General features: G+C 53.7%; 7 protein-coding genes across 7 annotated transcripts; 3 read left to right on the plus strand and 4 right to left on the minus strand.

Annotated features, from left to right (window-relative positions):
- Positions 1-2,298: 2,298 nt before the first annotated feature.
- Positions 2,299-5,823, minus strand: CPAR01_12913 (WD repeat domain-containing protein; the record flags this gene model as incomplete). The annotated part of the gene is made up of 3 exons (XM_060497167.1): positions 2,299-5,190; positions 5,248-5,409; positions 5,515-5,823. The coding sequence occupies 3 exons, from the start codon at positions 5,821-5,823 to the stop codon at positions 2,299-2,301; spliced, it is 3,363 nt and encodes a 1,120-aa protein (XP_060344700.1).
- Positions 5,824-7,419: 1,596 nt separating this feature from the next.
- CPAR01_12914 (AMP-binding enzyme) lies at positions 7,420-9,659 on the minus strand (the record flags this gene model as incomplete). The annotated part of the gene is made up of 3 exons (XM_060497168.1): positions 7,420-7,531; positions 7,583-9,170; positions 9,233-9,659. The coding sequence occupies 3 exons, from the start codon at positions 9,657-9,659 to the stop codon at positions 7,420-7,422; spliced, it is 2,127 nt and encodes a 708-aa protein (XP_060344701.1).
- Positions 9,660-12,280: 2,621 nt separating this feature from the next.
- CPAR01_12915 (uncharacterized protein) lies at positions 12,281-12,436 on the minus strand (the record flags this gene model as incomplete). The annotated part of the gene is made up of 1 exon (XM_060497169.1): positions 12,281-12,436. The coding sequence occupies one exon, from the start codon at positions 12,434-12,436 to the stop codon at positions 12,281-12,283; it is 156 nt and encodes a 51-aa protein (XP_060344702.1).
- A 2,513-nt stretch (positions 12,437-14,949) lies between these two features.
- Positions 14,950-15,740, plus strand: CPAR01_12916 (uncharacterized protein; the record flags this gene model as incomplete). Its single annotated transcript, XM_060497170.1, has 4 exons — positions 14,950-15,022; positions 15,089-15,217; positions 15,287-15,551; positions 15,632-15,740. The coding sequence occupies 4 exons, from the start codon at positions 14,950-14,952 to the stop codon at positions 15,738-15,740; spliced, it is 576 nt and encodes a 191-aa protein (XP_060344703.1).
- A 2,278-nt stretch (positions 15,741-18,018) lies between these two features.
- On the plus strand, positions 18,019-19,916 carry CPAR01_12917 (O-acetylhomoserine aminocarboxypropyltransferase/cysteine synthase; the record flags this gene model as incomplete). Its single annotated transcript, XM_060497171.1, has 6 exons — positions 18,019-18,068; positions 18,218-18,272; positions 18,375-18,458; positions 18,550-18,909; positions 18,990-19,582; positions 19,700-19,916. 6 exons carry the CDS (start codon positions 18,019-18,021, stop codon positions 19,914-19,916), a joined length of 1,359 nt encoding a protein of 452 aa, XP_060344704.1.
- A 1,280-nt stretch (positions 19,917-21,196) lies between these two features.
- Positions 21,197-22,224, plus strand: CPAR01_12918 (uncharacterized protein; the record flags this gene model as incomplete). Its single annotated transcript, XM_060497172.1, has 3 exons — positions 21,197-21,635; positions 21,836-21,928; positions 21,998-22,224. The coding sequence occupies 3 exons, from the start codon at positions 21,197-21,199 to the stop codon at positions 22,222-22,224; spliced, it is 759 nt and encodes a 252-aa protein (XP_060344705.1).
- Positions 22,225-22,951: 727 nt separating this feature from the next.
- On the minus strand, positions 22,952-24,105 carry CPAR01_12919 (uncharacterized protein; the record flags this gene model as incomplete). Its single annotated transcript, XM_060497173.1, has 3 exons — positions 22,952-23,010; positions 23,071-23,924; positions 24,005-24,105. The coding sequence occupies 3 exons, from the start codon at positions 24,103-24,105 to the stop codon at positions 22,952-22,954; spliced, it is 1,014 nt and encodes a 337-aa protein (XP_060344706.1).

Consider the following 24,105-nt stretch of genomic DNA (forward strand, 5'->3'; position numbering starts at 1 on the left):
GAGCTTTGGCCTTTGGCCTGCGATAATCATGGATGTGTGCATTGGGCTGGCGTTCATATGGGGGAGGTAGCTGGGCAAGGATATCAAGGAGAGAAAAGGAAATACCCACACCAAAAGTAACTGAGCTCATTTGGAGAGGAAAGGGGGTGGATCAGGACTTTGTTTTTTTCGATACCCGCGCACTATGATGCTTTATCGTATCGTGGTCTTGCTGGCTTTTGGGCTTCAAGGGTTTGGTCAACTGGTTCTTGGTTGTAGGGTGATTTTTCACTCGAACTCCCATTGTAACGTAGCAAAAAGAAAAGGACTGTTTTAGCCTACATCTGGTTCAGTGAAGCTTTGTGACACCCTGGTGATTTAGACATTGGCAAATGGTAGTCCGTAACATGGAAGGCACCGTCTTACTGCCATTGGTCACGAAGAAGGATTAGTCTCCCATCAACATGACCGCCAGATTTGACACCGAAGAAGCGTAGTTGAAGATATTCGAATTCGGACAGATAGCAAAAGTAACTCATGTCCAATCTATTCGAGTGCAGTGGGATACTGACACTAGAACCCGTGAAGCTGTAGCTGAGGAAAGAATAAAACTAGGTAGCCAGTCGGGTGTTCTTCATCCCTGCCATGACACCTGATTCCAAAAGGATTTGACTGTAAGGTACCTAACCGTACCTTCCCTCCTTATCACCCATCCCTTCCACACGTGACGCATCATCTTACCACGAAGGGGCGCAAGGCATATACCCCCCCTCAACCCCATTCCCGTCACCAGCCAGGAGGCGCCCGTCTAGGTCGACGGGTCAGGTCAAACCTGGCTGGAGGTGGAGTGGTCAATGGTCGACAATCAGAACCGCCAACCAGCCTACTTGACGACAGGCTTAGCGAGTTACCCCCGAGTTCGAATCCCAGCATGAGCACCAGAGATGTATGTAGCCTCCATCGGGGGTTGAACTCTTCTTTTTAGGTTATATCTACTAGAGAGTGTAGGATATAGATTTATCCTCTGTGTCATGGTTCCTGTCTCTTCCTAGCCAGCCTAGAGGAGCTATGTCAGAAACTGCTAGCCACTTGCACCTGCCTTGAATCCCACCGTCCTATCTCGGGAGGGTATCTAAGTGACGCTGTTGATTCGAGGGTAGTATGTTCTGCAGTATCTTGTTTTTGGTCCCAAACACGGATCGGTTAGCTTTGAAGTGAAGTCATTGCCCGAGATACAAGCAGGGCCTAAGAATACATTGTCTTACTTACGCTCTTCAGTATCACATGACGAATCGGTCGCTCAATCTAGCCAGTATCCTCTCCTACCGTGCCGTCACCTCCTTCATATTCATCATATAACATACAGCGCGAGGGAGAGCGGGATGAGAGAAGTATAGAGACCGCGCTTGCATGTACGAGTACAGTCCTTCAGGTGAGAAAGGGATACCAAAAGCTTAGACGCACACAAACACAAACACACACATACCATGGCTGTAGATGCTTGGATTCATGAGCTCGGCTCTTTCCGGGTCGCACCCTTGTCGGGTTTAGACTAAAGGGGCCTGGAGGAGGCATTATATAGAGTGTAAGATAGTTTGCATCGAAGATCATTCTCATGTCTCATGCTGCTTGTAGAGGCGAAGCTAATCATTTGGTCAGTGAATGCTTGTTTCAACCTTTGATTGGCGGCGGAAGTGAGATCCAGAAGCCCTGTAGTCAAGTAAACATGGTGACGAGGCCAATATCTCCCACCTCAGTGTGATTTTAGATCGTTCTACTTCTTTAACAAATGCCATAACGGCAAAAGGACTCGATTCTTCGAGAGAGACATGAAATAATATCCCGGCAAGCTATCTACAATATATTTAGTAAACCCGGCCTCTATATTCTTAAGCATCACTAGGTCGACATAGAAGCTATTCACTATTAAGTAGTCTCAATAATGCATACAAATGTTGTTTGTTTTATATCTTTTACCAAATTTTTTTTATAAAAAAAAAAAAACAACAGCACTCTATCATGACAGCTTGTTTCCTCTCTTAAAGTCTAAAGAAACCAATAGTGGGCTTATTATCAAGAAAGAATAATTAAACAAATTCAGATTTCACTCTATTCATAAAACCCCAGTTTAATGTCGTAAGTCTTGGTACTCGTCTAATAGAATTATTTACATCCTCTCAGCCTCAAAAGGCCGTCAGCTAATGAAGCTCGAGTCTAATAGAGGCAACATCAGCCCTTTCGGCTTATAAAGGCCATAAGCCAAACCAGCTTACATCTCAAAAAGGCTATATCGGCCCTTCTTTAGAGTACTTCTGCTTGTCACGAAAGCGTAGCCCAAATGCTCTTATCGAGGTCACCCTCCTCATATTCGAAATCCCACCCCTCATCGTAGATAGGGTCGTCGATATTCACCTGGTCCATGAGCAGATTGAGCTTCGTCATCTCGCAAAGCTCTTGCAGATCCAAGTCCCTCGACACGTTGCGCGCATGCCGACGCTCGAGGGCCACGGAGCCCACGTCAGTCAGCGGCCGGAGACGGGTAACCCGCAGCGACCTACGGCGGAACATCTTTTGGTTCTCCTGCTGAATCTCCTCGACCTTCGCCAACAGGGGCTGGGACGCATCGCCTTCAAAATGCGATTTGGGGCAGTGCAGGCCTAAGGTGAAATACGCAGGCCCCTGGATGACGCCGACGGTGGCGTCCGGGTGACGAATGAGTTGGCCAGAGGAGAGCATTCTTCGTCCTCTCTCGACTCCGGTCTTGGGCTCTTGGTCCTGATTATTCTGGTGTGGAGCCGGGGGATCGGCGTGCTCGATGACGGGTATCGGACGGCGCACGGGACGACGAGGTCGCATGCCCGCCGGCATCGGGGGTAGGACGAACTTGGCCGGAGGCTCGTCCTCCTTGTTCAGCGAGAGGAGCATCACTCGACCACTCGCGTCTCCGATAGCAAGCCTCGAGTAACATGGAGAGAAAGCTCCGCATGCTATAGCTCCAGGAGCCTCTAGAAGGTCCCGGACGAGGGGCTGCCGGAAATTGCGTACGTTCCACACCTTGACTACTCCGTCTGACCCGCCTGTGTAGAAGCGATCCGCTGTAGTCCCCCACGCCGTGAATTTGACGCCCACGTCCAGGTCTTCTCGCTTTCCCAAATTTGGATCGAATTCGTCGATCGGCTTCTTATGCCGTAGAGCGTGGATAGGTTTGTCGCCTCGCGAGGTATCCCAGACGTACACTTTTCCATCGGTGCAAGCCGCAGTCACGTATGAGCAGAGGACGCTGTTGGGCTTGATTGTGAGCTCGTTGATATCCTTGGCCGGACAGTCCAGGCACTGCATCTCGCCAAAGGCTGTGTCGCCTTCAGGCGTCAAGCTAGGGCGGAAGATGCGAATCTGCGTCAGAGTCTCGTCGTCAACCATCAGCCCAGCCGGGGATGTTGCCACAATGAAGCTCGGTAGAGTGGGATGCCAAACCACCTCAAAGACGTTCTGTGTAGACGCCGTCAAAACCTTGATCTTTTCGCCCGTGAGGCAGTTCCAAAGACAGATTTCGCCGGTGTTCAACTTCTCATCGGGAATATCGTTATCATCTCCCGTGAGACTGCGAGGGGAGTAGCCAACGAGAAGCAAGTGTTGCACACCTTCGGCTAAGCCCCATTGCATCGTTGCTGGAAAGTAAGCCCATTTCTGGGTTGCTGTCGTCTCCTCATTCCCTTCGTCCCATGTTCTCGAGCCGGTATATACCTGATAAGGGCTCTGAGATACGTTGTCGTTATCAACGCGGTAGACCCGGACAGCTTGGGTGGGCACATCAGCAGCAGTCGCCACCATGCCAGATTCGTGTTTAGATACAGCCACAAAGTTGACATTGCCCGCGTGTTCCCAAGTGCCTAAAGCCTCCATATTTGCTCCTCTGTCATCGACCTTCCACACCTTGACAGTTTTGTCGAAACTCGACGTGTAGGCACGGTTATTGATGCGATCATAGTCAGAAGACACGACGGAGGAGTAGAGCCACGGGCTCTGACTTTCCCTCATAGCCTCTGTGGAGTTCTCGCCCTTCTCGACAATCGGTCGAGGGATTCTGTGGTCCGGATACGCCTTCAGCTGGCCCAACGTCGTCGAGCAAAGCAAAAGATTACCAGCCTTGTTGTATTGCTGGTTGTGCGAATCGGAATGAGCCGTGGCTCCGCAGACGAAGTTTGTGTCTGAAGTCCAGGCAATCGTCATAATGTCACCAGCGCAGCCCACCCACTCTGCCCGCATCTCCATGTCGTCTTCGTGAGCCTTCCTAAACTCGTTGGTGAAGTTGATGTGGCGACGCATCCGGCCGAAGCCTCGGTTTCCGTCGACTTCCCGCGCCAACAAGAGCGCAGAAATCTGACTGGTACGCTGTGCCTCACCCTGCTTGTCGGACTCGTCAACCTCCAACGTCAGCACCTTTGGATGCCGGGCCGGTCTCTTGTGCCGATTCGCTAGCTCGTCGAGGAAGTTCCGAATCGCAACGTGGTCTCGCTGCGCAAGCGTTCCCTTAAGCTCGATCATGGGTGGTAAAGTCGTGAGCAGGTCGGGCCGCTTTCTCAGCATCTTTCCCAGCTCTCTATCCGTATTGTCCCTCCGCTTGTGCTTGACCTTCTTGTCACACATAGCCCGCACTACTCTCCGTACGTCATCCAACTCGTCGGGTGTGAAGTCGACGTGGAAGGGCAGTGAGCCCGGCGCTGTCGCCGCCGGTAGGTTTCGTACAAGCTTGGAGGTGCCACGAAGAATCGTCTCGCGCTCTTCCGTTGTGGTGTATGGCCGCCGCGGCATCGTCATCCAGGCTACTTTGGCCTTGTGGCCTGGGGTAGCCGCCGCCGCCCCGGCCTGTGAATCATGGGCCTTCCATAACTTGAAGGACCTGGCCTGCGCCCTCGTTCGATAGTTCGTTGTCGAAACGGCGACGACCGGGGGTTCTGTAGCTGGGGGTTGAGGCGCTGGGTAGGGTTCTTGCTCGGGTTCTGGCTGGTACTCCACCTCAGGCGCCGGCTGAGACTCTCGTCGACTCTTCGCTGGAGGCTTCGGTCGAGGTTGTTTCTTCGCCGGCCGCGGCGCTGGCCTGGCTGGCGCCGTCGGAGGACCTTGTTCGGAAGCGAGTCTCGATCCACGATATCCGTCCGGGTGGAGGGGGACCCGAATCCCACCAAAGCTTAGGGGCTTTTTCCTGTATTCCTAAAACAGAAAGTCAGTACGACACTCGTGTATTGCCGTCCTGAGGCGGGCCGGTACGTAAGTGTAAGGGTCGGTTCTCACCTCGTAATTGTTGCAAAGGTCCGCAATACGATAACGCGCGAGAGCGGCCAGCTTCTTGACTGCATTTTGGGACAGGAAACCTTGGTTGATGTCGATCACGTCGTCTTCTATAGCGGAATGGTACACCTCCCCGAGCACCTGCAGCCTTTCTGTTAGACAATTCGCTTCCGAGAACGAAATATGATGAGTGCGAGGAAGAGAGACAAGAGGGGAGAGGAAGGTGAGAGAGAGTGTCCTACTTACCCGTCGAGCGATATCTGCAATCTTGAACGTATCTTGCGGAACATTGAGCAACGCCTCGGTGATGTATGGCCTGACCTGTGCGTTCAGGCACCGCATGAATTTCTCAGAGTCACCGCCATCCGGGTCAATAGGAAAGTCGGGACCGTAGTGCATCCGTTGCCTCTTTCGAGGCGGTTCGGCCTCAGCAGGCCGTGAGCTGGTTTCGCGGTCATCGTCGAGCGTGAGGTCGATAATGTCGGTCTTCTTCTTCGGGGCGGCCGTCAGATCGATCGTCGTGGCGTTCGACTTGCCCTTCGGACTCGCAAACATAGTCGCGATCCCAAGGACATCGACGCGTCGTCGTCGTCGTCGTCCAGCTAAGGCTCGGCCAGCGTACACGCGTAAAGTGAAGGTCGTTGGACGCGTAATTGTAGATCGTCAGGTCGCATTTAATTAGAGCGAAGAAGGTAGCTATAATGGGTCAATAGAGGCGGGTCAGGTGGAAGTGCTAAGAAATAGTGGGTCTATGTACCTTCTTGATACTCGTAAGGGTCTAAAATAGTATTACGTAAGAAACAACGTTCTTTTCTCAAGATATAATAAGTTAAGTTTTAGAAAAAAATTATTCTTAGAGATTAATGAATTTATTTACTTAGTATCTTTGAAAGAATAGAGAAAGTACTAGAATATCATAGTTAAGATTTATTAGAACTTTGCTATAAAAGTATTTTTATTGAAATGGTCTTTGATCTGAACAATGATTTGTTCACAATTTAGTATTAAAGAAGCATTTAAATTGTTCAGATATATCGCCCTCGAACATTGAACTGCCAAAGTAAACGTATGCGACAGCTTATTGAGCTCAAGGTCCTGTCGCTCAATCACATGTGAATGCTTCGTTTCTTTAGTGACATATCAACCAACCCTTCTGGGCTCTTCGCGAAGGCAGCACCTCGCCGGGGACACGAGATCACCCAAGCAAAACACCTCAACTCCTTTAAGAAACCTTCGAAAAAAGACCTAAGACATGTTCTACAACATTTTAGTACATGTTTAAACATCGCATAGGCTGTCACAAAACAAGAATGAACCCGACGTCACCCGTACTCTGCGCCCCGCGAACCGTCTTGCGCTGATACGGCGCGTCGCTCTGCCGTCGCGTGCATTCATCGAGGGACAACGCCAAGTAACAAAGTCTAAATGCGCCGGTAATAAATGAACAGTCCAATCGAATGGCTGTAGAACAACGTTGAACCGAATAGCCCCCCGTCCAATGCCGTCATGTCGCATGCCGGACCGGAGCGCCATTGGCTTCGGAGGTCATCGGCCCCGCAGATGCCAGCCAGATGCGCCAGCTCACGCTCTCCAGCGCATCAAAGTCCGATATGGCACATGTTAAGCTTTATATGGTGGTTTTTTTTCCGGCTTTACAGGCGCAAAAGATCGACCTTATCGGGATCAGGCTTTCAATGGAATTCACACGATACGGCACACCTTTCAACTACACAATACGCGCATATACTACTAGATTTAATATTAACGGGATCAGGCTTTCAATGGAATTCACACGATACGGCACACCTTTCAACTACACAATACGCGCATATACTACTAGATTTAATAATGATTTTATAAATAGTTAGAGGCATACTACTTGGTATGTATTAATCTTGGATAGGTACGCGAGGTATCAACATGTAACTTATTCAGCTAGCGCTATAACGAAAGTATGCATTAAAGCGGTTCTCATCAATATCAAAACATGCCTCATAACTTTAGCATCACTGCAATAAGGTTACGTTTCTTTATGAAATTTAGTGGTTGTGAACTCTAGAAAGCAGATAGATCATCTTATATGGTACAGCATTGCCCGCCTGTATGTGACACGACATCATCCAACGCCAATCCTCTAAATAAACAAACCTTCTAAAGCTTGGCCTTGGTGGCCGGCTCCGCGTTGATCTCCTCGTACATCTGGTCGATCTGCGCCCTGAACGCCTTTGCGGTTTGCGGTCTCTTGAGCTTAAGTCTGTTCGTACTAGGTCAGCAGGTGTCCATGTCTAGTGCTAATAAGGTAGTTTCCACTTACGTAGGTGTCAACAGCTCGTTCTCGATGCTGAAGGGGTCGATGGTGAGGTAAACGCTGCGCACACGCTCGTAGCTGTTGAACTTGTGTTTCTTGCCAATCCGGTCAAGCTCTGCGAGCAGGGCCTTCCTGACCTTGTTGTCGGCGCCAGCTGCCTTGATTGCTGCAAGATCGGTCTTGTCGATGGTCTTCTTCAGGATCTTGCTTGCAAATGGCGCAAAGTTCTCGGGGTCGACACCAAAGACAGCGACGAGCGACGACTGAGACGGGTCGCCGTGGACGTATGCCATGGCCAGCAGACTGCAGCTACCCAAGTAGACGTTTTCGATACGCTCAGGCGAGATGTACTCTCCTTGCGACAGCTTGAGAACGTTCTTCTTGCGATCGACGATCTTGAAGCGACCCATGTTGTCGACCTCGGCAATATCTCCAGTATGGAACCAACCATCTGCATCGAGGGCCTTGCTCGTCTCCTCCTCGTTCTTGTAGTACTCCTTGAAGATGCTGGGACCGCGGAGGAGAATCTCACCACGGGGGTAAGGCTTGTCTGTGACGAAGTAGTCAAAGTCGGGAACCGACTCCAAGCAGATCTCGTTGCAAGAGGCTGGCGGTCCGATGTTGCCAAGTGTGAAGTCACCCTTCAGCTGAACAGTCGAGACGGCGTACGTCTCCGTCAGGCCGTATCCCTGCACAAAGTGGTTGCCGAAAGCCGCGCGCAAGAACTCGTGGACGTCAGGATCCAGCTGAGCGCTACCGCTGACCATGCTGTGCGCCTTCTTGAGGCCGACAGCAGCACGAACCTTGGGGGTCCAGATTCTGTCGTACAAGAAGTGAGAGTTGCTTGCCTTGCCAACGGGCTGCTTCATGTTGGCCTTCTTGGTGCTGACAACCTGACGAGACAGGGATCCCTTTACACCGTCTGCGTCGATGGTGGCAGTTCGGATGGCCGAGTTGAAGCGGTTGTACAGGCGGGGAACAGACATAAACCCTGTGGGCTCGAGAATCTTCATGTCATCTACCAGTCCTACGATATCGCCGCGGAAGAAACCGATGCAAGCGCCTTCGGCCAGAGCAGTTTGGTCAACCATTCTTCCGTAGATGTGGGCGAGGGGCAGGTAAGAAATGTGCACGTCCTTGTAGGTAACGGTGCCGGCGGATCTCGCGGCTGTGAGGCCTGCAACGGCGTTGCCGTGGGTCAGGACAACACCCTTGGGCATACCGGTAGTTCCAGAGGTGTAGTTGATGGTGACGTAGTCGGTCGAGCGTGGGGGACGCATGGGGCGACCGGACTTGAGGCCGAGCTCCTCGACGCCAGCCATGGAGTAAATCTGGATGCCATTCTGGGCAGCGATGCCGTTCAGAACGGACAGCTTGGAGTAGCCAGCCTGTTCGCCATCGTCGAGGGAGTCAAGGCACACAATAAGCTTGAGTGATGGGAGGCGCGGGGCAAGCTTCAGCAAGACGGGGATGTGCGGCAACGAGGTAGCTACGCAGGCCAAGTTGGCGTGGTTGATGATGTATTCGGTCGTGTCGGGGCCGAGGGTCTCGTAGAGAGAGACGGTGAAGAGAGATTGGGATGCAGCACCGAGATCTAGTAACTTTGAGTCAGTATGCAGTTTGCGCCTCGTGCTTGGCATGTGACAGTCAACGTACCGGCAATGTGCCACTCGGGGCGGTTTTGCGACCACAAACCGACACCGTAGTTGTCGCTGGTGATGCCAATCTTCTGATGAATCTCAATCAGACCGGCGCCGAAGTTCTTGCGACGCTCGGCAACCTGGGCATAAGTAGCCCAGGTGTACTTGTTCTCCCAGTCCTTGGTCGCGGGGTTCCATGCTCGGTGACCCAAGCACTTAGCGTTGGGACGCTTCTTGGAGGACTCCTCAAACAAGTCGTGAACGGTCTGGACCGCGGGATCGAAAGTGGACAGCAGAGGGCCGTCGCGGAAGCGCCAATGGCGATAGATGGCACTGCGGCCTTCCTTCTCGGAGCCTGGGATCGGGACTCCATAGGGCGAGCCGGGAGGCGGCGGGTTAGCCAGCTCCTGTATGTATGCGGCGGTGTCTTTTGTGGGAGCCATGTTCGCAGCGACAGCGGGGACCTGTGGGGGAGTGCTTGCAGCCGACGACTGTTGGTTACGTTGCTGACGGACGATCTACCTCGATCTCGCTGCCAATTCGTTGGGGGCCCGACGGTGCAGCAGGATATGGCGCAAAGAAGTAAGACTAGATGCTGGGGGCCTGGTGAGATGGAGGCGATGTGCGGGAGAGAAAGATGTGAAGCTCGTTGAAAGGTGTCGGGACGGAAAGGTTTTGAAAGGAGAAAAAAAAAAAGTTGGAATAAACAGAAGTAATCCGTCCGAGAAGGATTTCGGGACAAACGAGGGGGGGAGCTTGTCTAGGTCATTCAAAGTTTCGTCTACAACGGAAGATCTAGTCGAGCCAAGTGCGCGTCGAAGCTACTCCGTACGGGGGATTCGGTTGTCGTTTCTTGGCCTCCAAGTGAGAAGGTGCAGGAAACGGAGAGACGATCCAATGAGCGAGGCCGAGTTTGGGAGCGTAGGCCGAGGCACAAGCCCCCAGAAGGGCGAGGGTGCCACTCTAAGGTCTCAAGGTCCTCGGCAACCCCAGATGGTGAGTGCGCTAAGGGGACCACTACAGCTGTTGAAGGGTGCTGATTGGCACCAGGAGGACCCGCCAAGGGGGCGCTGGATGCAGTGGCTTGCGGGGGCGCTGGGGGGCTGGCGGTGGAGGGAGTGGGAGCTGAAGCTGGGGGTTCTGGGTCGGAGATTCGCAAATAATGGGGAAAGATACCCCGTGGTTTCCGTCATGACCTCACAGCAAAGTGTCCACGTGGAGGAATGCGTCTGCTGTTGGCCGTGTGGCCATGTATACTACCTACCTTACCTTATGGGTGTATCTACGGGGCAGGTAACACAGTATTGCCAGCCATGTGGTGAGACCTGGCCTGGAGAAACCCGACTCAACATGTGAGTTACACCAGGCCAGCCTCCAAGTTGTGATATGCTATGAGGTATTCATACGGAGTATTCCACAGTTCGTAAGCTCAACAATGACAGTGACATCTTAGCGGGGTTATGCATATGGGGGAGGCTTAATTTCCCAGCAAACGGGGATCAGTCATTCATCCACTCTTTACAGGTAGATCCCCGACAGCGGAGCTGTCATCCGTCACTTCCCCTGAGCACCGAATACTAATCGAAATCCCATGCTATGCAATTGAAAACAATAACTACCTTTCTTACTGTCTTCTATCACGACTATGAAGCTCATCATATTGCTGATCTTCAGTATCAACGTCAACTCGTAAGATGCTGTCAATGATGCACGCACTGAAGAGATGGTCAGTCTGTGAAGGGACTAGCAGGCCGGATTTGTCACATGCCAGAGCTGTGCTCTCAGTCTCAGGTCCGGGCGCAGGACAGCTGTCTTACTCCGGGCGGAGGTCATTGGACACCCGTACCCGAAAGGGCCGAACAAGTCCGGGTCCCACCTGCCACCTTACAAGAAGTCCGCCCGCCTGGAGCCGCAGTGCCGCACCAGCGACAGGTGGAAGCCACAGGAACAGGTGCCGAAATTCTGCCAGCTTTCTCTCCAGCCTCAGGTGCCTCCAGTTCCTGTTGGGCGGATAGCGAAGGGTGAATTCCGAGAAACTTGGCCCAAGCTGAGCACGTTGCGCCAACCAAGTGCCCGAGATCTTGCTAACGTCTAGCTGGCCAAGCCCCAATTTGCCTTTTCTCAAAGTTGAAATCTTCTTTTGAGTCTATCTGTGAAGAAGAGATGCAAACTGATGCGAGCTCTGGCAGAAGAGCAGAGTTGCTAGTATTGGCGTAGACAGTAATTGCCTACCTTACATTTGTACGCACCCAGCTGGCCCTCCTAGGTAGACCAGTGTGGCCGGGAGAGCAACGAAGCGCAAGGTACCTTGGTGCGAAGCAAGATTACGACACTCAAAAGTCATGATGCTGCCCCTGGGTTTCTTGCCCAAGATCAGCGCAGCATTAAAATGGTATTCCCGGCTGACAACTGAGTGACAGACATCAGCTACAGGTACGAATAAGCCTACGACAGCTTTGACGTGTCAATTGTAAGAAGACGCTGATGATACAGAAAACGGCTCTGGCGGGACTAGAGAAACACAAAACAAGTGTCTACGTTTTGGGTCACGTCCGATCAGTGTGTGCTCGGGTGGCGATTGCATGCCTCAGGAGTATAAGTTCTGGGATGACTCGTATGGGCTTCGGGATGACACGACGTAGGCCAGCTGTTCTTTTCAGATTGCCATTTCTGAGAGTCTCGGAAACACACAGAGAATCAGAGTCTCGTGATAAGAGGGGAAGACGTGGCTAGAAAGCAGCGAGGGCAGGCTGGTGTTGTTGCCTGGTCCGCACTACGTGGCCAGGGTGTGATCTCCGTGGAAGTTTTTCGTTTCTTCGCGTATAAATACGCTACTAATAATGTTGAAACAAGACATGCAGATAAAGTAGGCGAGTCGGCCACAGAACCCATATGTGGAAATTCAGTAGTGTGTTGCTTTTGTAAGTCGGACTGATACGGCACGGTCCCGAGTAGCTCAGACTTGAGAATGTTCTTTCATGCGGCGAAGAGTGATTGGGCGGAGATGTAGTGATCAGGCGAATTCCATATGGGCTGCCAAGAAGTTGGGTGCTGCGTTGAGGCTCTACGGGTGGCAGAAATGGACTCTCCGATGGCGGCCAAGAGTCTGGAGAGCGTCCGATGCAGTGCCAATATTATGGGGGAACCCATACAGTCGGCACCAAGGGTGGAGGATGAGCGGATGGTTTCGATGCCCAGCAAATCCAAGCCTTTCTGACATGATGTCTGGCGAGGCGAAGCTTTGATAGAGTAGCAGTTTCGAGGCTGGCCAAGTCGGCAGAGGCAGCCGCTGTTGCAGCGAGTCGTGAGACAGGTCGGGGCCGTCGAGGGTGGACTCGTGGAGGGGGGCAGAATGGCGAGTTTGACTGCGCAAAGGCCCTGCAGAAGTCTAGAAGAGGCAAGATGTGTCAGCAGGAAGCAGCAAGGAAGATGGGAATGCCAAGAGTATGAAGAATCTGTCGAGGGAGAATCCTTGGCAATCTGAGTATCGGACTGAGTCTGGGAGCAGGTTGTGCGGCGTCTCAGCAGCTTTTTTAAGAACAGCAAAGTGTGGTTGCGGAGTGGTGGAACGTGGAACAGAGAGACGACAGAAGCGACGACGACTTTGGGGCCCTTGGGGCCTGCATTCGCCTGCATGTCCCCGGTTTCCCGCATCGGTAGGTGACGGGAGGCCCCTGCGGATGATACGTGAAGCCAAGATTTCCTCCCCCAGGTGGCGCCTGCACGTAAGGCGATGTATCCGTAGTCTCTTATTCGTAGTGTATCCGTACGGAGTGAGCGGTATGGATGGTACATTGTTGCTGCTGTTTCGAAATCCCCTGACACTAGCTCATGTACAGAGAAACTCGGGCGGCACCCTTGGCGTTGTAACGTCCGCCGTACTGTTTCTGCCGTAGATCTTCCATGGCGCTTGGCTTGACAAAACGTCCATGTTCCCTCTCCTGAGTCCTGAGTGCTTCAAGTGCTTCAGAGAAAGAGGTCCTGCCGGTCTTTACTAAGCACACCTCAACCGACGGGAGACTCTAGTTGGGTAGGTACGCACCCACGTACCTTAAACTAACTATACTTCGCGGCAAGAGACTTCCATAGCTCTTGGCTCTTTCCCTGCGCGGACAGATAGACTTGACAGGGGAGGAGCGTTGGAGAGTTTGGCAACCCACAACCCGCCCGCTAAATGGGAATCGTGAGGGTCTCGAAGGAGGCAGGAACGGGGTAGACCTGGTAGCGAGGAAACAAGATACGTTCGGACATTTTTTTCTCTTAGGTTCTTTCTGCAGTTTACGAGTCCCATCCATCTGCATTCCCTTTTGCGGTTTCCACCCCATTCATCGTCCTCGCCCTCGTCTGTGGTCTCGTCGCAACGAAGCCAAGCTCCAAATCCCGTCCACACTTCCATTGATTCCCATGGCCTACCTACTCTTCTTGCTACGTTTTGCCAGTCTACTCTAGTCCCAATTTGTTTCAACACCCACAACACGAGATGGCCCGTCGTCGAAAGTTCGGTGACACATGCTGGGCCCCGGGCGAATCATGCTTGGCATCTTGAGACTCGCTGCTCTTCAGCCTCAAACCCTCCGAGTCCTGAGCCTCTGGCCTGCAGACTCGCGCATCTGCACCAGCCTGCCATTGGCCTTAGTAGGCACCTTGTGTAATGCCGCCCCTCTGTGTTTCTCAATCTGAAGATCTCGCTCCGGCCTTTCACCTCAAGTCTGCCAAACCCACCCACCCACCCCCACCTGTCGCTATCAGGGCTGGCCTACATAAATGAGGTCGGAGTGAGGCAAGGCTACGCAGTATGGTTTGTCGTTGCTGGCGGTTCGTATCGCTGCAGCAATGCAACGTTAATTTGGCTTCCAGACTCTCCAAGCCTATGCTCAACATCGCCGTTCCTGCATGACGAGGCTCTCTCTGCCTCTCTCTTGGGCTCTTACTCACGTTCAGAGTTGAGGAGAGCATTGCCGCCCGCTGGCGTCGTATCGCCCATCAAGCTCCGCCCGCGGAACCCAGTTCACGTCTTGTCGTCCGACAAATGCGTGTGCGCGTCTCCATCAAGAACCACTCGTTGTATTCGTTAGCCCCCCCTTTGATGTAAGCCTGCCACGAGGCCAGCGCCAGAGAGGGCACAGCGACAGCCAAGATACGACATAACCAACACCCCAGGCCGTCCGACCAAACGCAACAAGACAGTCAAGACTAGGTACTGCGTTACCTGCCAGCGCCAAGCCGTGAGCCGGCATGAAGAGGAGGCTCTGTTGATCTTGTGCTGGGATTGGTCCATGGGGATTTCTGGGGCCCTGCTACACACCATCTTCTCGTCTGGATAGCGCATGGCGACGGCCCAGGGGAGTCCCGTTTCAGATGCATTTCAGAGGTCTCAGGCCGTGCATTGCCCAGCACCAACCCTACCCATGGGTGTCCAGTGATGACTAGAGCCGCGACTACATGTTCCGCCTCTCAAACACTCAGACAGGGAGAGATGGGCCTGCCCAGCCCATACAAAAGCATAAGTGATTTCCCCTCTTTCATGCTGTGCTGCCTCTTCTTGGACCTTTTCCCGCTCGACCGTTTCCACCCTTTTCTTGTCAAACTTCCTTCTTCACTTCTCAACAGCGCACTGGGGGCAGCTTAGACTTATTTACCATACAATTTTTCTCTCCTTACTTTCGTCTCCTTTCTCTACCGTCGAAACGAACCTCACGAATCTCTAACGAAACGATCACGAAAATCGACAAGATGGGTCTCATTCTTCCTCTCCGAATTGTCCAGGGTGTTCTGGCGTTGGTGATCCTCGGTCTCTCGGCCTTCAGTACGTGATGAGGAACCTATGGTGGCTAGGGTGGGAGATAATTATGCGCTGACTGTGTGCTTGCAGTCGCCAACTGGTACAACATGGACACGATGACTTCGTCCCCGTCCCAGGTCAACTTCTTGGTCTTCGTACCGCTCTGGTCTTTCATTTCGATTGCCTACCTCGAGCTGGTTCCCAAGTTCGCTCCTAGAGGTGAGTCTCACCCCATCTTCCAAGTTGAGATTTGTTTGGAATGAAACAAATCAACTAACACCATTTTAGCCTCCCACCCCTGGGGTGCCGTTGCCTTTGAGCTCCTGAACGTCCTCTTCTACTTCGCCGGCTTTATTGCCCTCGCCGTCTTCCTCAGCAAGCTTCTCTTCTGCCGTGGCACCGTGTGCGCTGTTGCCCGTACCGACACCGTCTTGGCCGCCTTCGAGTTCGCCCTCTGGTCCGCTACCTCCCTCCTCATGGTCAAGGATGTTTTCAAGACGGGGTTCCGCAAGCCCAGCGCCGCTGGCCCCCCTCCTCAAATGAAGGAGTCTGCGTAAGCTACGCCGACTCCTTCAAGTCTTTCCACGTCGCCCTTGAGGAGCGCAGACGTGAGGCATCTGTGGAGCTGATTAGGGCCAAGCGGATGCCGTCGTGGGACCGCAAGAGCGATCGAAAATCCATCTGGGAACTCGACCAGAGACGCATCTACGGCCCGGGATTTAGTGATGTGAACCTCGTCTAGATGACTGGTTCACACGAAACGGGAATGGGGGAAGTAACAGCAGTGGATGTGTTTGGTGTCAATCGGTTGACACTGAACCCAAGGTACAACGGAAAAAAGTGCGTGAATCGGATACAGTTGGTTTTTGGGTTGGTCATTTTCAATAAGGACGTAGATGCTATCCGTATTATTACTATTCTATAGGCTGCGGTCTGTAGTCTTCCTACCCATAATCTCTTAGTCTTGGTTCACCTACTCCTGCCGCGTGCTACTTTGACATCGACGTTGAACAAAAATCCATACGAAAGGGGTTGATACCACCACTTACATGGCTTTTCCAAGAGAACCCACGTCGGCGTTGTCATGCTACGTTCTTAAAAGAGGCATTTATTAATTTAAATCCGAACAATGATCTACCACTAAACATAGTTTAAGAGGAAGAGGCAAACAGGGAGGTCAGCGCGTATAACGACGTGGCGGTTCTTATTGGATACACTGCCGCTGGAGACCACTCGTACTGCGTATAGGGGTGCGCATTTGTAAGTGCTACTTAGCGTGACGGAGTGGATAACGTAGTTTTTGGTGGGGTTGTAAATCACCGACTGGGAGTCCCTGCTTGCCCGTCAACTCTGAGCCTTCTGAAGGGTGGCTGAGTTGGGCGAGTGGCAATGCGTGTTATTGGGCTTCATTAACATTTTCATGTCCCTCCTGAAGCATTTGAATTGGATTACAGAGGATTACGGAGTTGCCCCCTTTTTGAAATTTCCATCCGAGTAGACTGACTGTGCTTGCTACCTTGCATCGTACTACGGCATGCGGCATGTAGTGCAGTACAAACGAGATCAGACTACGTTTTTGGTTTGGTTGTTCCGCATGTTCTTCTTTGTTGGGGCCTTGGGATGTGATACGGGGTACTTCTGGATGAACAACTTAACGAGTCTACTTCGTGCTTTCATGTTTCCCGACTACACCCAAGGTAGCTGTTCAACAGGTCATGATTGTTTGTGTGTCCACACTTGGAGGCTGTTTCTTTCGAGCCGTTTACGGGAAAACGATTCGACCGGTTCAATGATTTTTGATCCACACAGTTCACTTCTCCAGAGTCCACGACCGACATCCGCGGGCCGGCATCGTGAGCCGTGGGACCCGGTCGAGGTGAGGTTGTCGGGGGTGGAAGCGTTCCTCGAGTCGGCCGGTAGACGGTGTCTTGCAAAGGTAAGTCTGTCCGTGATTGCGTTGAAAAGAAAAGTCAATTGGCCCCCAAACTTGCCCCCCACACGTGAATAACGACACGGTCAAGAGCTAGGTTTCCACTCTCCATACAGCAATCTTGCCTCGTATCTTTTGGTCAGCAAGACGCAGAATCTCACTGTGTTAATGAAGACAAGTCCAATGAGACAATTAGGCACTCGGTGAACCCTCGGCCGGCAACCACACCGATTGACAACAAAACTTCTCCAAATCTCGCGGGGGGTCTAGTGGGTTTCTCTGCCTCCCGTTGCCCCTCCTTTGGTGCCATTTGCCCCGCAAAGTGACATTTCGGCGTCGATTGCGTGCTCTGGCCAAGCCCCACCCCCATTGCCTAAATCGGCGCTCTCTTCGCACCTCGAAGCTCCAAGAGCTCTCAACTCACCAGCACCTCACCTCGCATGAGCGACGAGAGAGCCAGCCGTTGCTGCAGCATCGTAAAGAGATGAGAAATGTGACAAGCTCTCATTTGTCGACGGAACCAAACTATTGGACGTTTCCCTCGGATCCAATTGGCTATAATTCAAGCTCCCTGGTAGCTGACCGCGGGATTTGGAGGGGTCCCCTCCTCCATCGGGAAACGATACCTTTGAGAAGTTGCTTCCTTGAGATACCTACCTTGCCTGGTAGACAACTTTTTTTCCTTCGGTCCCTGGTGACCCTCCTTACAAGGCCAAGAGGTCAATTGCATATACACACACTCATACAACAGGCCAACCTATGGTGTGATGTCCCCTCAATGGCATCATCGTAGCTAGCCCATTTTCTCTGCCTCACTCTTCCCATTGCTGGACAACGACCCCTACTTACCCCCCCTCCCCCTCCCCTCTTCCGTGCTCTTCCTTTGCCGTTGCGTACTCCGTTGCCGGCCCGTCTCTTTTGTGTGTGTGTCTCTCTCTCTTAAGCGCGTCACCGTCCCCGTTGCTCTTGTGCTCGCACACCTTTAGAGAAAACCTGCCTCCTTCCCCTCCTCATCTCTTCTCCGTGTCTCCAATTCCTCCCTCTTTCTGTATACACATTCTTTGCTAAAGAAGAAAGTCAAACTTGAACAATGGCTGAAGAATTGAGCAAGAACTTTGAGACTCTCCAGCTCCATGCGGGGTACGTATGCTCTCTTTCATGAACACTGCCCACCACCACCACACCGAGCAAACATGCCTTCGGGGGAGGAAAACAACCTTCCCGTTGCTTTTGGAGCTGTTCGAGACCTGATAACAAGCTGACGTGTGGGGATTGTCGTGTCTCTGTAGCCAGGAACCCGATCCAACCACAAACTCGCGCGCCGTCCCAATCTACGCGACCACGGTTCGTAAACCCTTCCCGACAACGACGAGCAACCAAGCTCTCTTCTCTCGCGAGCGCGGGCGCAAACATCGCAGTGCTGACAGCTGATCTCAATATGTGTAGAGTTTCACCTTCAATGACTCAGCTCACGGCGCGAGGCTCTTTGGCCTCAAGGAGTTTGGCAACATTTACAGCCGCATCATGAACGTACGTCAAAGTCACACTTTCCTCGACAACCTCATGTTATATAGTGTACCAAGCTTGAAAACTGACCGTGCCCTCCTTCCCACTCCTCCAGCCCACCGTCGACGTCTTTGAGAAGCGCATCGCCGCGCTCGAGGGCGGTGTCGCGGCCCTGGCCACATCCTCTGGCCAAGCCGCCCAGTTCATCGCCATCAACGCCCTCGCGCACGCCGGCGACAACATCGTCTCCACCTCGCTGCTATACGGCGGCACATACAACCAGTTCAAGGTCTTTCTCCCCCGCCTCGGCATCCACACAAAGTTTGTCGACGGCGACCGCGTCGAGGACATCGCCGCCGCCATTGACGACAAGACCAAGGCCGTCTACGTCGAGAGCATTGGAAACCCAAAGTACAACGTCCCGGACCTCGAGGCTATTGCCAAGGTTGCGCACGAGAAGGGCGTCCCCGTCATTGTAAGCCCCCCCCTCCCCCTTCCGTCTCCATCGCAAGTTGCACAAACATCAGACGGCAAGCTAACACCGGAAACCCACAGGTCGACAACACCTTTGGCGCAGGCGGCTACTTCATCCGCCCCATCGACCACGGCGCCGACATCGTAGTCCACTCGGCGACGAAGTGGATCGGCGGCCACGGCACCACCATCGGCGGCGTCATCGTCGACAGCGGCAAGTTCAAGTGGGACAACGGTCGCTTCCCGCAAATGACGGAGCCCTCGGACGGCTACCACGGCCTCAAGTTCTGGGAGACCTTTGGCCCCATCACCTTCATCATCCGCGCTCGCGTTGAGATCCTCCGCGACCTCGGCGCCTCCCTGAACCCCTTTGCCGCCCAGCAGCTCATTATCGGCATCGAGACCCTGTCGCTGCGCGCCGAGCGCCACGCGCAAAACGCACTCGCGCTCGCCAAGTGGCTCGAGGCTAGCGACTATGTGAGCTGGGTGTCGTACCCTGGTCTCGAGAGCCACCCGTACCACGAGACGGCCAAGAAGTACCTCAAGCGCGGATTTGGTGGTGTTCTTAGCTTTGGTGTCAAGGGCGGTGGTGATGCTGGTAGCCAGGTTGTCGATGGCTTCAAGCTCATTTCTAACCTCGCCAACGTCGGTGATTCCAAGACCTTGGCTATTCAGTAAGTTTACACCCCTTCACCATGGAGTGAGAGAGTACAGCAGACTAGAGAAAGCACTTGCTCTCCCTCTCTCTCTCTTTTGACCAATAATTCCACCCGCTAACCATGGCCAAAAAGCCCCTGGACCACCACCCACGAGCAGCTCTCCGACGAGGAGAAGACGAGCTCCGGCGTCAGCGAGGACCTCATTCGCATCTCGGTCGGCACGGAGCACATTGACGACATTATCGCCGACTTTGAGCAGTCCTTCAAGAATGCCTCCTCCGCGTCCACCACGGGCAAGCCCGCCCCCGCGGCCGAGACCAAGCAGGACGACGCGCCGCTTGCGCCGTAGGTCGGTGACAAGACATGCGCGCGCCTGAAATGATTTGATTTCTGTTTTTTGCCTTGTTTTTTCTGCCAAATGTACGAGAACGATAAAATACCCGTAGAAAAAGCAACTTACGATTCTTGTCTTACCTGGTCGCCCTGTCTTGATCAATACGTGGCTTTGTTTGCACGGAGAGAAAAGAGAAAGCCGAAGAAACGCCATCATGCTTGAAACACCCCCTTGATCGTTCCTCGTGCAACATGATCAGAAACACTCGCAAAGTTTTGACCCAGCCAAGTCAGCGTTGCCCAGGCCTGGATTCCCGCGTCCGACGACGTCCGCTGTAGATGTGATAAGCAAGGGACGAGTGGCGCACATCACACATCTGCCATGCCAGTCCATGCCCGACCCAACCCATGAAAGATACCCAGGCACACCAGGTACCGAAGATCATAAGGAAAATGGATGCGCGTGAAAAGTGAACACCTCCTGATCCCTGGTGTCCTTCCTCCGATAAGAAAGTTGTGTGATCAACCCGGCCTAGCTTCCCCCCGTGGCAACTCGCAAAGCACGCAACGAAATGAAACGTGCCGACGCCACAAATTCCTAGTGGGCGGCGCGACGGCATTTTTAGTCTTCACCTTTCTTGTGTGGATATGCGAAAACACATGTTGCCGTTGCAATGCGATGGAGACCCAGTGATTTGGGCGGCAGATATTCGTGGGGGTTGATAGATACAGGAGCTGAGATGGAGTCACGAGGTTGACGGACTGACAACTGTTCTGGGCATATACAACCCTACGAACAAACCCTCAGAATCGCGGGGACGAAGAAACGTGCGGGATCCCAACAAGGTCTGTGGTTGTAATCCGACCCGGCCAAAAACCGGCGCCGGTGCGAATAAGTAGGTAGCTCCCAACTGGAATGGGCGGGGGGGATGTTCACCGTCTCCACAACCCCCCGGCGCGCGGTAGACGACCACCGGTTTACTCCGCCAACGGACTCTGATTGGCCGAGAGAGGTTCGCTCCATTCAACGACGCCTCTTGTCTTGCTCTCTGACTGTGCGTGTGTGTGTGTCCATCCCCATCCAAGCTCCAAATCCCACGGCCCGCCGATTTAAGCTATATTCCTCGCCATCCCACCTCGAAGAACATCACGGAAATCCTCCCCCGCCCTCTCGACAAACTCTCCTTTCGTCTCCCTTTTGTTACCCCGTCTCTTCTTGCTTGTCGTTCTTCCTTCCGAATACCCTCCCTCGCCCAAGAACCATCCAACGAATCTCCTTCCCACCGCCCATTCGCAATGCGCCTCCTCACAGCCCTCGCCCTCGCGGCGACATCAGCATCCGCCGCCTCCCTAACCCTCTCGATCCCCTCCTCCCAAGCCCTCCCGAACCCCTACACCCTCCCGCCGTCAACCCACGCGACGCTCTCCTCCCTCGGCGCCACCTTCTCCGCGCCCCTGTCCGTAAAAAACACGTTCGTCTTCCACAACCTCACCGGCGGCGGCGGCAGCGCGGGCTCCTCCTACCTCGTCGACATCCACTGCGCGACCCACGCCTTTGCGCCCCTGAGACTCGATGTCGATGCCGAGGGCGGGTTGGCGGCGTGGGAGACGTACCGCGGTAACGATTGGGATAACAAGGGCGAGGCGTATGCGGCCAAGGAGTTTGAGGGCGGTGCGAAGGGGTTTGAGGTTAGGGTGTTGGGGCAGAAGAATTATTTTGTGGAGAGGAGCAAGTGTGAGTGTTTTCTCTTCCCGTCTTTTTCCCCCTCGTCCCTATGACCTCCTATATGAATTTAATAGTGTTGGGTTTGTTTGGTGTCTATGGCGAGGAAGCCGAGCTCCCAGAGCTGTCGGCACTTTTCATGACGAGCACCTCTTTCCCGAGATATCGAAACAACCGGGGAGCACAGAAAACGCTAACAACCAACCTCGCAGTCTCCATCCTCACCATCCTCAAGAACCCCATGATCCTCCTCGGCCTCATCAGCATGGGCATCTTCCTCGGCATGCCCTACCTCATGGACAACAGTACGTTCAAAACCCGAACCTCTTCCCCGTTCCTCGACGGAAAGTCATTCTAACACGAACCGTTTGTAGTGGACCCCGAAATGCGCGCCGAGTTCGAAGAACGCCAAAAGAGCAACCCGATGAACTCCCTCCTCGGCGGCGGCGGCGGAGGCGGCGACGCGAACCCCATGGCCAACTTTGACATGGCGGGCTTCCTCGCCGGCACCGGCAGCAGCAGCAAGAAGGAAGAGTCTTCCGGTTCTGGTGCCTCGAGTGGTGGGGCTGGTGGGAAGAAGGAGAAGGGCGTGCGGAGGTAAGAGGGAGTGTCGTGGAAGAGGGAAGTAATGCGGGGGAGGCAGAGTACAGTTACACGGTTGCTCAAGATTGTTATCACGGCTCCTATAAGACATGGGGTACAGCCTACGGCGCTTCTTAGACCTCGATTCCCTATAAAATACGTTTTACGAGCTTTGATGAAGTAAGGATATCGGAAGTCCGTACTACCATTAACACTTTCTTGCGTGTCATTGGGCTGGTGATCATACCTTACCTCGGGCAGCCCAGATATACGTGAATCCGTCCGCAACACCGGTTCTCGTCACCAGCACAGTAGGCGCCCGTTTATGTGGGCGGGTCAGGTCAGACTACGACGGTGGAGTGGTTGAAGCAACGTATACTCCAAGGAAGTCGAGGTGGCGCCGGCCGAGAGGCGCGAGTTGAGTGGTCCGTATCCGTCGTTGCCTACTTATTTTCGTGTTTCTGTTCTGTTACTGATAGTAGTATTAAGATTGGATCTGCAATGCTACAAAGATATATTCGTCGTCACACAGGCTGATGCATCATAGCATTCGTCTGAAAAGGCAAAGAGACATGATGTTCAAATGCAACAGGGGCTCTTTTTACTCGTGAGAAGAACGCATATTAGACGCAGTGATGCCCCCCTGAAACCCGCCCTAGTCCATCCCTTTACCTGCCAACCATTCTCTCATGATCCATTTAGTAAGGTACGTTAAAATAAGCTGGCTGTAATCCGGTATCAGTCACTTAGAAGTCACCTCCAAAGTCGTCACCACCGCCGAAATCATCATTGTCCTGTCCGTCGTCTGTACCAAAGTTAGCAATTATTCAAATATCAAGCCATAGACTCAAAGGGTGCAACTTACTGTATCCCTCAGCGTACGCCTCCTGCTGCTCATCATTGATGTGATCCGCTATCAGGGCACCACCAAGCAGACCGGCACCGGCACCGAGCGCAAGACCGCCCGCCATACCCATGCCGCCGCCGCCGGCTTTCCGACCGCCGCCCATTCCACCCATTCCACCCATGCCCCGGCCGTAGCCCTGCTGCTGGGGATATCCGCCATAGCCCTGCTGCTGAGGGTATCCTCCGTAACCCTGCTGAGGCGGATAGCCGCCATATTGCTGCTGAGGGGGGTAACCGCCATACTGCTGCTGCTGGGGCGGGTAGCCGCCGTATCCTTGCTGCTGGGGGTACCCTCCGTACTGCGGCTGGGCGTGGCTCGAGCTGCCCATGCCGCCTGTCTTGGCCTTGCCCAGCAGCTTGCCCAAGAAGCCGCCGGAGCTCTTTCCCCTTGTCTCTTGCGCGCGGGGCGGGAGCTGGTCGGGGAACGGCGACTGCGACTGCTGGTGTTGCTGCTGCTGGAGGTTGTAGCCCGGCGGCATAGGGGAGTGGCTGCCGCCGCCGCCGCTACGAGCGCGAGCTTCCTCCTCGGCCTGGAGCTGGCGGGCTAGGCGCTCGTCCTCGGACATTGTGTTGGAGCCGCCTGCGCCGGGCGGCTGCGGGGTCGAGGACTGGTTCTCGTAGGGGTTGCCCTTTTGGTCGTAGGGGTTGTGCTTTTGGTCGACCGGCGGCGTCGGGTGATCGCCGGGGCGCGGGGCGTAACCCGGAGGGGGGCCGCCCGGGTGCCCGTCTTCTGCTGGTGGGGGAGGGGGAGGGAGGGCAGGCTCTGTCGGCTTGTCCCATTGAGATTGTTTAGTGTGAAGGTTTACGTAGAACCTAGAAGTGCGTTTGTTAGCGTCGGCGAGCATAACGAAAGAGAGACAGATAGTTATTGAGGTAGTGATGTCTGGGCTTACCATTCTTTGTACTGGTCGTTCCATCTAGCGATCCAGCCGGGAGGAACCTCGGGGGCCTTGGGAGGCGGGGGACCCGACGGGGGAGCGAAATCGTCGGCCAT

The sequence above is a fragment of the Colletotrichum paranaense genome, assembly GCF_030867605.1.
Source record: "Colletotrichum paranaense strain IMI 384185 chromosome Unknown Scaffold_11.1, whole genome shotgun sequence".
Taxonomy (NCBI): domain Eukaryota; kingdom Fungi; phylum Ascomycota; class Sordariomycetes; order Glomerellales; family Glomerellaceae; genus Colletotrichum; species Colletotrichum paranaense.